This window comes from Acomys russatus, chromosome 11, assembly GCF_903995435.1.
Source record: "Acomys russatus chromosome 11, mAcoRus1.1, whole genome shotgun sequence".
Lineage (NCBI taxonomy): Eukaryota > Metazoa > Chordata > Mammalia > Rodentia > Muridae > Acomys > Acomys russatus.
The window spans coordinates 29,588,565-29,604,870 of NC_067147.1; the positions used below are offsets into that span (position 1 = coordinate 29,588,565).

Genomic DNA, 16,306 nt, shown 5'->3' on the forward strand with positions numbered 1-16,306 from the left:
AACACGAGCAGCATCTCACAGTAATTTTCATTAATACTTTACACTAGATATGATGTTTAGTAAGGTCAATTTTATGCTTTTATGTACAGATGTACATGTACATTTATCTGTTGCACTATAACATTTAGGATATACCTTTTACATGGGAAACTTAAACAAATTTAAAGTCATATTTTCCAAGGGCAGAGTTGTAGGTATGATAATCAAACAATGTGACTCTAAGGAATTTTATATTTTGAAACTATATAAAAACTTACAAATATGTGAATTCCACAAGTTAGCTTGAAAATGTTTACATATGTTAAATTTTAGTCTTCAATAGGTAATTAATTCAGCTTGAAAGTCCACATTTTGGCAATCCCTAGATTTAAGCCACCTTCTGAACAGAATCTAAGTCTGTAACTCTATAAGAAAAACCCAAATTCTATGCATTCTAAAACATACTACAAAGGACTGCCTGCCATGATACGCAGAGATGAATAGCTCTCAACTAGCTGAGAGTTCAACAAACCTTTCTCTATTCTCCAATTATAAGTTATCGACATTGCATCTGCCCAGTTGGGACACATAAAATAAGGTTGGTCTGTATTTTATGTTACAGGCCACTAGAAAAACAAAAGTATGAAGTGAGCTGCCCCGTAGGAAGGAAGGCCTCGGGACCGGGGAGGTGGGTCAATGCCAAGGATCTAGGTTTGGCTCCCAGCTACATGGTAGCTCACAATCACTTACAACTCCAATGCCAGTGCATGCCATGCCTCTTTTGAGCTCCGAGGGCTCTAGCACACACATGGCACAGGTATGTACACCCCAGCACGGAGGAGAAAGGGAAGTGAGCACAAAGGTCCTCCTCTAACCAAGAAGCTAGTTTGCAGTTGACACCTGCTGGATGAGGGGAAATCAGTTTTCTTCAAAGGAGTGGCACTGGGTATCACCAGGGCCCAGGGCGGGCCACAGGCTCAGGAGTAGTTGGCCAACGCAAAACTCCTTCTGGGGATTCTGGTTGTTATTCTATTTGAGGAGAGAGGGTTGTGTGTATGCTTTTTTGTATGCTTTTTTGTATGCTTTTTTTCCCCCTTGCCTTACAAGAAAAAAATATTATGAAGTTGGGTGAGTAGGAATAAGGGGAAAGAACATGACCAAAACATACTATATGGATATCTTTAATTAAATTTAATGATTTTTTTTTTTTAATGTTAAAGGCCATCAAGATGGGTCAGTGGTTACAAGCACTGACTAGTCTTGCACCCACATGATGGGATAAGAACTGTCTGTAACTCAAGTTCCAAGGAACCTTCTGGTCTCTGCAGGCACAGAACACATGCAGTGCACAGATATACACACAAGTAAATAGTTATTCACATAAAATAAGAATTAATTTTCAAAAAAATGTTAAAGATGTATTCTCCTGCCCACTATTCTCCTACATCTGCATATTCTACCTCAGTTTACCATATATTTGTAACTCTCACAAGCACTTTGTCCCAGGTGTAAAGTGAACAGAGCTCTCCAGTCAGTGGTCCTACACTGAAATCACCAGGTAAGTTATTAAGATAGGTTTATACAGAGAGAACAAAGAAGAGCAATACCTATCAGGCTAACAGCACTCCTTAAGCTCCAGTACTCAGGAGGCAAAGGCAGACAGATTTCTGAGTTCAAGACCAGCCTGGTCTATAGAATGAGTTCCCAGAGAGCCAGGGCTACAGACAGAAACCCTGTCTAAAAAAATTAAAATTTAAAAAAGAAATCACATATGTAAAGACTAAATCAATGTTGCAATATTAACCAAAGAAAAGCATCCAAAGGCTCCTAAGAAATTCATAAATAACAAATTAAGCTTTGTCCACTATGGGTGGCAACCTAAGTTTGATCACAGCAACCCACCAACTCCACCAAAAAGCTGCCTTCTGAACTGCACTTGTGTGTGGTGGTATGTGCACCTACACACACGCTTATACATACAAAAACAAACAAACAAGTATTTTTTTAATGATAACAACAAAAAGTGAGATGAAACATATTCTAAGAGAAAAATGAACAAAAAAGGTATTTGAAATATGGGATAAGAAATCCTAATAGCCAGGTGTAGGATAAGACACTCATTTTAAAATAAGCAAAAATAAACCATCAAACTTTTATGTGAAGTGCTTTGAGACAGTCAAGCAATAAGATTACTAGCCTCTCCGCAAACTCTCACTTCCTGGAACTCAAGGGCAGCTGACCAGCACGAGCTCTTTCTAGTGGCATCAGATCTAGTCTGTGGCACACAGAGCAGTCCCCTGCCCATCTTTACTGTCCTGATCTTCTCAGAGTGCAAGAAAGAACCCTGCCTTCAGACCCACTGGCTCGTCAAATGAGTTACACTAAGACGTTTTAAAGCCTCCAAGTGTATTGTCAGGCTGCCATCGGGCACTGGGCTGTCTGAGGCTATGGCTGTCAAGGCCTGGCCATCCTAACTGACCACCTGAAGACACTGCTGCGGTCTGTTTAAGGATGCCCAGTCACCTTTGTTATGACTCAAGGTTAAGTCAATCAACTCAGCTACGAGAAATCCAATATAATCTTCAGAGATGACAATACGTCATCCTCTCTATTCCTTCTTAGAAACCTGATTTAGCATCCAAGCTCCCAAGGCAAAGGACAGCGTGTTAGTTCTTCTTGTCTTGTACACTGTCGTGCCATGAGTCACATGCCACATGCTAGAAACTCAAGTTTAAACCAAATAAGCAGAAGGACCAGCACACTGCCGGGTCAAAAGCATACAGCACAAGACCAGAAAAGAAGCCAGTGTACTTTTTCCAGATTTTTACCCAATAAAATAACATCAGCATGGCAACCTACACAAAAGGGAAGGAAATAACATCAGCATGGCAATCTACACAAAAGTGAAGGAAAGAGAAAAGACTGTGCAAAAGAATCAACGAGACCTTTTTCTGAACGTGTTTCTCTATCAAAGCAAACACATAATTCATATTTTGGGAGGCTGTTGCTCTTGCTGTTGTTGTTGTTGTTGTTGTTGTTGTTGTTGTTGTTTTCGTGAGAGGATTTATCTGTGTAGCCCTGGCTGTCCTGAACTCACTTTGTAGACCAGGCTGGCCTCGAACTCACAGAGATCCACCTGCCTCTGCCTCCCAAGTGCTGGGATTACAGGCGTGCACCACCACACCCAGTACACGTAATTCACATTACCACATCACCTCCTGATGTAAAAGTACCTTGTCTTACAGATGAGGATGAAGATGGAAGTCACTGTAGCCCTAAGAAAAGTGAAAAGACAAAGAAATATATACAAAGCACACAAGCACTGCAAATCCAGGTAGACTAAGTGTGCCAGGAAGGCAGCGTCCAGGATGAAGGTATGACAGCACCGCAGCTCCTCACTCTGCCATCCCATGTGCCTGGACCTAAAGCACAAGTCCCATGGCCTCCTCCTCAAAGACTATCTCAGATGACAGATGCTCATAACTGTTCTCAAACCCTCGCTCTGTCCCCAGTCTGAAGGCATTACTAATCCCTGCTTAGGGGTGATGGTCTTCAAATGCAAACTACATACTTGGATCAAACTGAAGCTAATACACACACTTCCAGGAGTGAAGTGGTAAAAATTAGGAAAGCCTAAAGTAAGATGGAAAAGATGCACAGGGACCTGAGGAGTAAGCCTGTCAGCAACACCTGAATGTAAGTGCCTCCTGCCCGCCCCACCCCCCACACCCATTTGTATACATAAAATTAATTTTACATGATCACAGATCAGTTGCCTTAAGTCTCATGAGAAACACTGGACCTGGGAGCTAACACTGAGCCAGGTTGGATCCGGGACTTCAGACTGAATCTTGGATGGTGCCTGCAGTGAACAGGTTCCAGGGCCCAGATACCAGACTCAGCAGAAGCTCGGGTATGGAAGTGGCACAGTTACATGCACATGCCCTCCTTACACTGTCCATCCCCATGGGCTATGTTTAATACATATAAACATACGTGCTATGTGGGTAACTACATTGTTTAAGAGACAATGATCAAAAAAAGTCACCACGTTTTCAGCACAAGTCTAATTCTTTCTCAAAAGCTTCTAATACAAAGTTGGCAGAATTCACAGATCATGAATTGGAAAGAGAGCAGGAAGGGCTTTATGGGAAGAGGAATAATGTAATTATATTATAATCTCAAAATAAAATTAAAACACCCTGACTTTTTTTAGTGTAAAAAACCAACTTTTAAAAAGCACAGTTGTAAGATGTGCCTGAGAGAGAGTGGGTAATGCAGCCCTGTCACCAGCAAGAAGTGCAGGAGCACAGTCCCAGAAAGGAGACGCCCAATACTAACAGGTACTAAAGAGTAAAATTCATAACAGCACAGCACCAACGCGTGCACTGCTTACCACTCTGAATAAACATTCCAAAGGTTTATCTGCATCCCCTGATTTTAAACCTGTAATGATCAAGGCCATTGAAGCGGCTGGGTAATCGTGTCAACCTGAATATAAATATTTATTTTCATTACCTACAAAACCAAACACAAATAACACTAAGCTGCACAAAGACTGTAAAACACCAGGGGCAAATACAGAACAGCAACAAAGGCCCAAGTGCTGTGAGGAAGTAGATGAGAGTGTACTGAGGGACTCAGAAGAGGAAGCTGCAGCCTGCATCCCTGGAGAAGGCACTTTACAAAGCAGGATGTCAAGATATAGTGATTCTATTTAAAGAGACACATATGATTAGGATTTATTTTTATTTAATGTGTCTGTAGGACTTCCTACATGTGTATACGAAGACTACATATATGCCTGGGGCTCAAGGAAGCCAGAAAAGGGCATCAGATCTCCTGGAACTAGAATTACAAGCAGTTGTGAGCTGCTTATTTGAGTGCTAGGGACTGAAGCCAGGTCCTCTGCAACAGCAGCAAATGCCCTTCACTGAGCTGCCTCTCCAGTACCTAAATAAATTACTTTCTAAAAGTATATGTGGTGATGTGTTCAGACATTCTGTAGCTTAAAAAAGGCATCAAGGACAACTTTTTTCAATCTTCTATTAGAAATCAATAATTTTAATAACAGTGTAGTTAAAAAATTATTTATTTCTAGTAAGAAAAGATAAACTAAGGCTGGAGAGATGGCTGAGCACTTAAGAGCACAAACTGCTCTTCCACAGATGTGGGTTTGATTCCCAGCACCCATGTCAGGAAGCTCACAACTGCCTATAACTCCACCTGCGGGGATCCAATGCCTCTAGCCTCCATGGGCACCCACGCTCATATGCATGTCCCATGCCCAGACACACGCATAAACGTGGCTGAAGTTAGATTCTTTTCTTAAGATAAATTAACTGTTGATAATGGCAACAATGGACTTCATCGAGGCCCAAAGCCACAATCAAAGTGGGAGCACTGGATTCGAGTCCAATGAACCTGTGTAAGGACTCACTAGATACCACCACATAGGGGGACAGTACGCAGGGGCACTTAGAAGAAGAAAAGGCACCTGCCAAGTAGACACTTAAATGTCCGTTGCCTCTCCTCATGCAACCAAATTTGATCAAAACCATGAGTGGAGAGAAAAAAAAAAAAACGAGTTCTGAAAAAGCAACTACCCCTGTCCTCTTGGTGACACTGACCTGTAACAAGCCTCGACACACAGGAGGCATCTGCAGACAGGACAAGAACCTTCCACCTACGCCAAAGTCACAAACAGTCCCACTCCCTCAACTACTGAAACCTTTCAGAAACAATTTTTCTTTGTCAGTAGCACAGATCCACCTAGGACACTTTCTACTTCTATCCACCACACTTCTCTGTGCTAAATTCCCCAGACATTTCTGTTTTATATAACTGCAGAATGTAGTTCACTCCTTCACTCTGTCCAACCAACAAACCTTCTCTAGACGTCACGTGCTTTTAAATATCAGTTCCTATCAGCTACTGTTTGAGCCACGTACCTAAGAAAAAGACATAAAGAGCTAGAACTCTACTTACTAATATCGGCACTTAAAAGGAGATAATAAAGGGGAAACAATTTCAAATAAGTATAAAAATATATTTATAAGCCCAGCATGGTGATAGCCTGAAATCCCAGTGCTCACTAGAGAGACACAAAGATTGCCCTAAGTCTGAGCCTGGACTATATAGTAGCACCCAGTCACCCCAAAACAACAATAACACGAAGGAAGGAGAAAATACAAAAAACACATACACACTTACAGCCTCGAAATGCAAATGACTATCCTTTAAGAAGCTCTGAACTTTATCCTTGGGTAAAATACTGAATCGAAATCGAAGCAGATCCATTTCTTGTTGAATAAACCATCGTCTAAGATCTTCACTGAAACAGAAACATGAATATAAGTTAAAAACTCAATGATTACTAGATTGGAGGGCTTTTCTGAAACAATATTCAAGGCAAGTCTGGTGCCAAGAGAGCTGTCAAGAGCAGACAAATCCTCTCTGCAATAAAGAGGAGGGGTCCACAGCATCACCACGCATGTGCACCCCGCCTCACCCAACACAGATTATGAGGACTCTAAACTACCATCTTCCACACGGACACTGAAGGTGAGGCCTGGGATGTCACAAAAGAGTTAAATACACAGTATTTTGAGGAAACCTGAATAATCACTGATTAACATTAAAAAAAGTTCACTGCATTTGGAGTAACTTTCTCTTTTTTTTTTCTTTTTTTATACCTCCACACCCCCACACTCTCACTCACTGGAGTAACTTTCAAAGAGCCAATTACATTGGGAAGTGAGGCACTCCTCCTTTTTCTCAAGTGGTTTTGTCCACATAAAGTGAACACCAAAATCTTAAAAGTCATTTTATCTCTGAACAGATTAACATGAGTAAACTATGTCAACTAAAAGTGCAAGCTTTATAGTAACTTTAATATATTAAAGTCAAAACAAGAATATACTAATCCATAGCACAGGCATTTGCATTATATTATAAAATTACTGCATGTAAAATACAGTTTCATTTTTTGAGATGACTTTTATAGACTGCCAATAATTCAGTGACTGTGTAGGTTATATAAACTACATATTTTTTTTATAAAGCCAAAACTCTAGGTCTCAAGCTATTAACCAAAATGCTACCATTATGCTCTTGAGAGAAGAAGCAACTCAGGATACTCAACTCATATCCTAAATAAAAATAAACAACCAGAGCTGCTATTTGACCAAAAATTAGTAAGTGGTAAAGTTACTGCAAAAAATGCAATTAGCCCTTTCTACCTCTAGGGGGCAGCATTGAGTTATACTTAACAGACTAACAGCTGAAAATAGCTTTTACATCTCAAATTAGAAAACTTTTACCAAATTCAACTACGTGTTTGAATATATATTTACTGGTAATATTACCACTTTTTTCTTGTAAAATATCAAAAGTTGTCTTCCAAATGAAATACTTTATAAATTTAAACCCCAAAATGTGCAGCCTCTCCCTCTAGATACCCAGCACCTTTGCAATAAATTTTTTCAGTATTTTCCAGTAAAAGAACTTATGTCAAAGACTATGCAACCATGCTCAGCCTACGGCACGCTGGTTCCCTCGATGTATTCTGAGTATTTCTACAGTCGTCTCGAAAGCACGACAACCTCCCATGCACCGACTATAGCCTGCGAGATCAGATCTGAATCTGAGGATGTAGGTGTGTACTCACGACTGGCAGTACGCAAGGCGCAAAATAAAGTGGGAAATGTGGTCCCGTCTCCGCGGCTCATATTCATCCTCTAAGTTCTCCTGGAAGACAAAGCCAAAGGGATAAATCAGCTAGTAAGAGTGGCAAGAGGCGCAAAGAAATGTTGATGCAACATGGCTGACGGTAAAACAGGAGTTTCAAAAACACATTTCTTAATGTCCTTCCAGGATAGTTGTTGTTTTAGCCCAACTACAGCCAGGTGAAAGTAAGACCCATACTACCTCACCGGAAGCTCCTGCCTTAGGGTGTCTATCGCTGCGAAGAAACACGGTGACCACAAAGCAAGTTGGGGAGAAGAGGGTTTATTCGGCTTACACTTGCAGATCATTGTCCATCACTGGAAAAAATCAGGACAGGAACTCAAGCAGAGCTGGACCTAGAGGCAGGAGCTGAGACAGAGGCCATGGAGGGTTGCTGCTCACTGATTTGCTCGGAGCTCGCTCTCTCTGGCTTGCTCAGCTTGTTTTCTTATAACCCAGGACCACCAGCCTAAGGATGGCCCCGCCCATAATGGGCTGGGTTCTCCCACGCTGATCACTAATTGAGAAAATGCCTTACAGCTGGATCTCATGGGGGGCATTTCTTCAGCTGAGGCTCCTTCCTCTCTGATGACTAGAGTTCGGGTCAAGCTGACACACAAGAAGCCAGTGCAGCTCCCAAGCAGGCCCCAACTACTCCCTTCCTGTCAGGTGCGCCTCCTATCTTCCTTACACCCCGGGTATTCACCCTCACAATCATTTCCCGAAGTCAACCCTTAACTTCTTTCATTTTTACTGTTCTAGGTATGGGGGGAAATTGTATTTAAATTCTAATTTTAAATATATAACCACACTCTACAGTCCTATCTCCAAATGCTGAGAACGTTTAGAGAAAAAATACACAACTACAGGAATGTGAACTATAAAATTCAGCCTCTAACCTGAAGTACACAATTATCAATGCCAGTGAATTTCTATCCACCCAAAAATATCAAGGCTGAATATGTGCATTGCACTTACTAGGCACTGGCAATGAGTTCTGAATGTACAAACACAGTTTTAAAACTGTTGAATAAGCCGGGCAGTAATGGTGCACGTATTTAATCCAAGCACCTGAGAGGGAGAGGCAGGCGGATCTCTGTGAGTTCGAGGCCAGCCTGACCTACGAAGTGAGTCCAGGACAGGAAAAGCTACACAGAGAAACCCTGTCTCAAAAAACAAAAACACCACCAAAAAAAAACAAAAAAAAAACAAAAAACTGTACAGTGAAAGTAGTCCTATGTCCTTATCTGAAAGATGAGGAAATTTAGGCACTAAGAAGTCAAAGAACCATTCAGAACAAAGTTAGTCAGAGGGGAGATAAGCTGTTGAAAAGGAGAAAGGTTCATTTCTGCTCACAGACTATAGTCATTTACTCTGCTACTTTTGAGTCTGTGGCAAAGTAGAGCTTCTTGGGAGGGAGCACATGTTGAAGCAGAGCTGCATAGAAGTGTCAGGGAAACAGCCAAGAGCGGAGGAGACCAGAGTCTCACTACACCCTTCGGAGGCACTCCAGATCAAACAGCATAAAGCCTATAAACAGCAAAGCTGGGATGGATGCATAATCATCTCCCTCCTCACTTCGTAGAAAAGCAGCTTTAGACTTCAAGTGCCCCAAGGCCCCTGTTGTAGCACCTTCCCCAACCGCATTGGGATTCTGTAGTCACATGACATGCTGCCTTCCCTCCTATCTCCATGGACACAGGATCTGTGCCTTCTCTCCCATCTCCATGGACACAGCATCTGGTGCCTTCCCTCCCAACTCCATGGACACAGCATCTGGTGCCTTCCCTCCCATCTCCATGGACACAGCATCTGGTGCCTTCCCTCCCATCTCCATGGACACAGCATCTGGTGCCTTCCCTCCCATCTCCATGGACACAGCATCTGGTGCCTTCCCTCCCATCTCCATGTACACAACATCTGGTGCCTTCCCTCCCATCTCCATGGACACAGCATCTGGTGCCTTCCCTCCCATCTCCATGGACACAGCATCTGGTGCCTTCCCTCCCATCTCCATGGACACAGCATCTGGTGCCTTCCCTCCCATCTCCATGGACACAGCATCTGGTGCCTTCCCTCCCATCTCCATGGACACAGCATCTGGTGCCTTCCCTCCCATCTCCATGGACACAGCATCTGGTGCCTTCCCTCCCATCTCCATGGACACAGCATCTGGTGCCTTCCCTCCCATCTCCATGTACACAACATCTGGTGCCTTCCCTCCCATCTCCATGGACACAGCATCTGGTGCCTTCCCTCCCATCTCCATGGACACAGCATCTGGTGCCTTCCCTCCATCTCCATGGACACAGCATCTGGTGCCTCCCCTCCCATCTCCATGGACACAGCATCTGGTGCCTTCCCTCCCATCTCCATGGACATAGCATCTGGTGCCTTCCCTCCCATCTCCATGGACACAGCATCTGGTGCCTTCCCTCCCATCTCCATGGACACAGCATCTGGTGCCTTCCCTCCCATCTCCATGGACACAGCATCTGGTGCCTCCCCTCCCATCTCCATGGACACAGCATCTGGTGCCTTCCCTCCCATCTCCATGGACACAGCATCTGGTGCCTTCCCTCCCATCTCCATGGACACAGCATCTGGTGCCTTCCCTCCCATCTCCATGGACACAACATCTGGTGCCTTCCCTCCCATCTCCATGGACACAGCATCTGGTGCCTTCCCTCCCATCTCCATGGACACAGCATCTGGTGCCTTCCCTCCCATCTCCATGGACACAGCATCTGGTGCCTTCCCTCCCATCTCCATGGACATAGCATCTGGTGCCTTCCCTCCCATCTCCATGGACACAACATCTGGTGCCTTCCCTCCCATCTCCATGGACACAGCATCTGGTGCCTTCCCTCCCATCTCCATGGACACAGCATCTGGTGCCTTCCTTGTGGAATAACTAAAACCTCTCCTTCATTTGCTGCTGATGGCCCTTGGTGTAAAAATGATTGTGAAAGACATCCCAGAGTCAATCTCTGGCCACTGATCAACCCACATGCAGCAACATGGGTGAGAATGCCAGCAGACATCCACACATCACTCACACAAATAAAAACTAAAATTAACATACATGTGTATCACCTATCTCTGTGTTTTATATACATCTTCCCTTTTCCCTACAACATCTACATTCTTCCCTGCCTCTCCACAGAAATTTTAGCTAAGCATCTCGTAAGAGCATCTATACCCACCGCACCACCTCTCTCCTCCAGCCACTATTGCTATTCTGGTCCCTGCCCCATGTGCAAGGGCCCATACAGATTCTAAACCCACTGCACACTGTACAACTTATCTTATGTGATCTGCCTTAGGGTTTTGAAACTGTTGGGGTTAAAAATACTGTCACCGGCCTGGAGAGGTGGCTCAGAGGTTAAGAGCACGGTCTGCTCTTCCAAAGGCCCTGAGTTCAATTCCCAGCAACCACATGGTGGCTCACAACCATCTGTAATGAGATGTGGTGCCCTCTTCTGGCCTGCAGGCAGAATACTGTATACACAATAAATAAATCTTTAATTTAAAAAAAAAAAAAAAAAAATACTATCACAAAATAAAATGCCCCAGGGGCTGGAGAAATGGCTCAGTGGTTAAGGACACTGCCTGCTCTTCCAGGAGTCCTGAGTTCAATTCCCAGCAATCACATGGTGGCTCACAACCATCTATAATGTTATCTGATACCCTCTTCTGCAGATAAAGCACTCATATACAATAAATACAATAAATAAATCTTTTAAAAAAAATAAAATGCCCAGTTAAAATTCTGGCTCTACCATTTACCATCTTATGAGCACGAAGTATAAGAAAACAATGTCCTCATTTACAGAATAAGATGGTTACATTACCTAGTTCTTATGATAAAATGTACCAAGTACATAAGTAATGTACTTACAGCCAGATTCAGCACGAAATAAGCATAATACAAATGGCTGGTATTGTTTTCCTGTCATGATTAACATGGCCACTATTATCCTTTGGCTTCTGTGACACTGCTATCCCAGTTCATCTCCTATTCTCACAAAGAGAGAAATTCTCTAGTTCTTTATCTAATTCTTTATCTCCTTCCCAGACTACTCCATCCCACTCCCTTCGCTCCGGGAGAGCACCTCCTCCTCAACCTGCCCCTATCACCTTCTCTATCTCTCTGGTGCGTTCTCACTTAGCCTTGCTCATTCTAACTGCCTCAGAAGCCTACACTCCCACTAAACCCGCCTTCCAAACCCAGACTTGCCTATGCAGATGTCCACAAGACACTGTCAGAAGCATGTCCGAGTTACATCTATAACAAAATCCAACATCTTGGTTTCAGGACTGGCTCCTCTTGTAGGCCACACCCTAAAATATCACCAACCATCCAAACTGGTGCCATTTGAATTCGAAATGTCACCCACAGACTCAAGTGTCTTAACACTTGGTCCCCAGCTGGTGGTGCTAGTCTGGCAGTTGTAGAACCTTTAGACCTCACTGGCTACAGGAGGCCAGTAAGGTCACTAGGTGTAACCTCTGAGGGTTACAACCCCTTCTGGTTGTGACCTGTGTTCTCTGCTGGCTGGCTGCCACAATGAGGTGAGGAACCCCAACTGCTCACTACTACCATCATGAAATCTGCCATGCCTTGAGTGCTGCGATGAAGTAAAACCTCTCCTCCCCTGAATTATTTCTATTGGCTATTTAATTAACTAACTAGCTAGGTCCTAAGTAGAGACCTGGGCATGTAACTATCCTGTCTGGCTTCCTCTTGTGATAATCCACTAAATTTTTTCAGTCTATGTTAATATCACAAAGCTTCAGACTGATCACTCCAGGCTCCTGTTCTCTCCTGTCCAAGCCGACCCTATCAAACTGCTGCTGGCAATTATCTGCCCAAAATAAAAATGTTAGCATATCTGCCCAGATGCAACCCCAAGCTGGATGTGGTACGGCACGCCTGCTACTTCAGCCCTCCAGAGGCTGGCGATCAACAGTGCAGGGCCAACCAGGACTACATCACAAGTCCAAGGGAAGCCTCGACTGTGGAACAACCCACTCCAAAAACAAAACAAGACAAAAAAGCAATTCCAAAACTCCAGAACCTCCTTCCTCTGGAAAGCCTTCTAAACTGTCCCCGTCTGAGCCAGGCAGCCACACAATGCTCCTGGAATAAGCAGCAAGAAACAGCACGCATCGCCCTGTGCCTCACAGAAAACACAGGTGATCTCTGTAGTCAGCCAGTGGGTAGAAAGCAAGGGGACTAGGAAACACCTGCACAATGCCGAGGACGGCTGCGCAGTAAGAGGGACAGCAGTCCTGAGGAAAGTGCAGTGCCATAACCATCTAAGTACATCTCAGTCACCTCAGCAAACCGTATCCTTTTGAGCACTTTGAACTACATTCATCTATATAAAAGCTCTGCCTAATAAGAGACCTTTCCCGTAACTTACCAGTCACAGAAGCACAAACAGACTGACATACAGCCATCCTTCTGTTACTTACTCTGTAGGAAAACTTGAGCTTTCGAATCTCAGCCTCCAACTTACTCTGGTATTGTTCTGTACCTTTCACATAGCTCACACCGAGATTCTCAACTGTTTTTAGCACTAGAGGGGAAAGAATAAAAGAAAAAAAAAAAGTATGAATTCAAGATAATTTTTTTTTAAAAAAACTAAATCAAAGATAAAACCTACAGACAACACATTCTCTAATTATTTGTTCTTAGAACATGACAGTATTAACAACTTTGTTTTCTGTGCATACATTACACAAATTATGCTTTTAAGAGGATAGACCCAATCAATGTGCAGGAAATAGAAAATAATCTAACACCAGAGATTCTCAACGAGGGAAGATGGAAAAGTGGTCGGTGATCTTTCCTGCTGTACCACGGAACCAATGTGTGCATCACACCCTGTGTGTCAGTGTGAAGAAAAGCTTTGCAATCAGGAGATACCTCAGCTGAGCACAGTAATAAGATGAAAAGGATGAAAAGGGGAGGGGCCTTCATTTCCTGATAACTCGAGACTACACAGCAGCAAACAGCATCAGGTCATCCAAAGGGGCCACCTGAATAGATGCCATAACTATTCTTTTTTTTTGGGGGGGGGGGGGTTCGAGACAGGGTATCTCTGTGTAGCCTTGGCTGTCCCAGACTTGCTTTGTAGACCAGGCTGACCTCGAACTCCTAGCAATCCACCTGCCTCCGCCTCCCAAGTACTGGGATTAAAGGCAATATGCCACCACGCCCAGCTGATGCCACAACTATTCAATCATTCCTAAAACCATGTACAAGAGGGCCTCACATAAATTCCCCCAGGCATGTTTTAACACCAGAAATGAGACTCTTTTACATTGCTGCCTAAGCACAGACCCAGGTTTCATGGGTTCCATCCTACTGCGGTATGTACGTCACATTATATAATCAGCACTTCCTGCTCTTCTTCCTGTCAAACCTGGCGCTGTCACTACCCTTACCTTCTCAGTGTAAGTGATCTTTCAGTCACCACCTTAATCCTAGGAAACAGCTGATGCTGCTAACCTCTCTACACCCTTTCCCCTTGCCTTCACCACACTGCACAGTAATAAGCGCTTTCTCCTGTGTCAACAGCTCTTACTCTGCTGCTCCAAGAAAACCTAACAGTTTCCCATCTCCTGAATCTTCCAGCAAGAATGGAACAGGAACTCTGAGAATCTGCTAGTATCTGTCTTAGTTCATGGCTAGCTCATTCATTTCTTCGTTCACACCCAAAGGATAAGAGGCCTCCAGTTCACTGCCCACATTCCTTCTCACACTCCAATCCTGCAAGGCACAGTATGCCTTCAGACATCTACACCTGTCCACTCACCCTGAACTAGCCACTGGAAACCATAGCGCTCTCTCACAGCTCCAGGTCTTTGGAGAGACCGTTATCTTAGTTTGGGAAAGCCCTACACTTCTTCTGTTGGAAAATCCCTACTGTCTACTCATTTCTTCAGAAATCAGACCAAATTTCAACTTCTCTAAGAACCCTTCCTTAATTAGACTAAGCTAGTTACGCTCACGTCCATGCTTCAGGAGCGTTAGTATTTCCTTCGACTGAAGCAGAACGTAATCTGAGGTGTGACTTCTACCCTACATGTCTGCCTCCACATAGACACAGTTTCAACAAACCGCTGGACTGCATCACTCATCACTCATCTCTGCCTGCTGGAATAGTAGTACTCAATATGCACGCTACAGTGAGTAGATGAGTAACAACCCTTCCATCACAAGCCACCAATATATGTCGAGTGGACTGCTGAGTAAAGACGAACTGCCTTCATCTGCCGCCACAAATTATAACTGCGCTTCCCAAGAATACAAACGTTTGACTTACACTTAAGTCTATCAATAGCCAAGTTTTCAAACTCTGTCAGCGATATGCTTTCTGACGGTGGCTGCAGGTAAAACTGAAGGCTGTGGGGGTAGCAAGCATTTCTCTGGTCACCCGCCAATCGCAGCTTCTTCCGAATCCTTCCTGAGAACTGCATGTTGACCACCTTTTAAAAGTAGTGGATAAAAAGAAAAGTTTAAGTGATGGGGAAAATGTTAAAGTGATGGAAATGAGCTGAAGACAACAAAGTAGACAAGTTCGTGTACATACACACACACACACACACACACACACACACACACACACTGACAGTTATTCCTAGGCGATGACCTATTTGCTGCAGACATCTGTGATAACGGAGTCGAGTGAGAGAAAGAGTTAAACTGGAAAAGATGCAGATGGTGGCCGTTTTGGCAAGAGGGAAGCCAAACCAAAAGATGTTGCTTCCTCACTTAGTCTGAGTCGCCACTCTCAGACGGCTGGGAACCCAAGCCCTGATGAAGTTTTATGGGGGCCGGGGTGGGGTTGGGGGTGACCAAGGGGAAAAAAGTACATTGTACCTGGATGAGAGACTTACTCTTCATCTTATAACTCTGAGGAACAGACTTATAAATCTATCCTTTAAACTCAACCTTCCAGAACATTCAAAAGTGCCTCAAGTTCCCGCCCGGGCCCCAGCGCATTCCCGGCCGGCGTCCTCCCCTCAACGCCCCCCCCCCGCCACCCCCTGCAAATATCACCTGTCACTCAGTGCCACCAGGTCAACTTCAAGCTTTCAACTCTACGATTTCTCTCCGCCCCAAACAAATCAACAGGATTCTCTTTAACCAGCCAGAAACCAAACTGGAAGGAACAACCGCGCTGACAGCTACTCTTTCCCAGTGGCGGGAGAGTTCTTTTGGAACCGGAAGCGGAAATGTGACGCACAGGTCCCACCCCTGACGTCCCGCCCACCGGTGAGCTGCGCGGGAGCTCTGGGAGCCGCTGCTGGGGCGGTGCGTTCCGTTCGGTTTGCTGAACCTCTTTCATGCTGGTTCTGGCTTTTGTTTTGTTTTCTTTGCAGAATTTGGCTCATTTTGGGACAGGGTCTTGCACTGTAGCACAAACTAACTTGGAATCCCATGGCGATCCTCCTGCCTCCGCCTCCCAAGTGCTGGGGTTACAGGCTGAGCTACAACGCCCGGAATAAAACATCTTGAATACAAGTGTTTGTGGATTTTGTTCATTTGTTTTGCAGAACTTAAGCTGCCCTTCAAGCGCGAGGA

General features: G+C 44.2%; 1 protein-coding gene across 1 annotated transcript in view; it reads right to left on the reverse strand.

Moving 5' to 3' along the window:
- The window catches only part of Prim2 (DNA primase subunit 2), a 225,859-nt gene extending 209,922 nt beyond the window's left edge, over positions 1 to 15,937 (reverse strand). The window contains exons 1-5 of the mRNA XM_051153016.1: positions 15,782 to 15,937; positions 15,045 to 15,207; positions 13,189 to 13,292; positions 7,649 to 7,728; positions 6,193 to 6,313 (exon numbers count right to left, since the gene is read on the reverse strand). Of these exons, the coding sequence (XP_051008973.1) occupies positions 6,193 to 6,313; positions 7,649 to 7,728; positions 13,189 to 13,292; positions 15,045 to 15,198 (459 nt within the window). The 5' untranslated portion in view covers positions 15,199 to 15,207; positions 15,782 to 15,937. The remainder of the gene's footprint in view (positions 1 to 6,192; positions 6,314 to 7,648; positions 7,729 to 13,188; positions 13,293 to 15,044; positions 15,208 to 15,781) is intronic.
- Between the last annotated feature and the right edge of the window lie 369 nt (positions 15,938 to 16,306).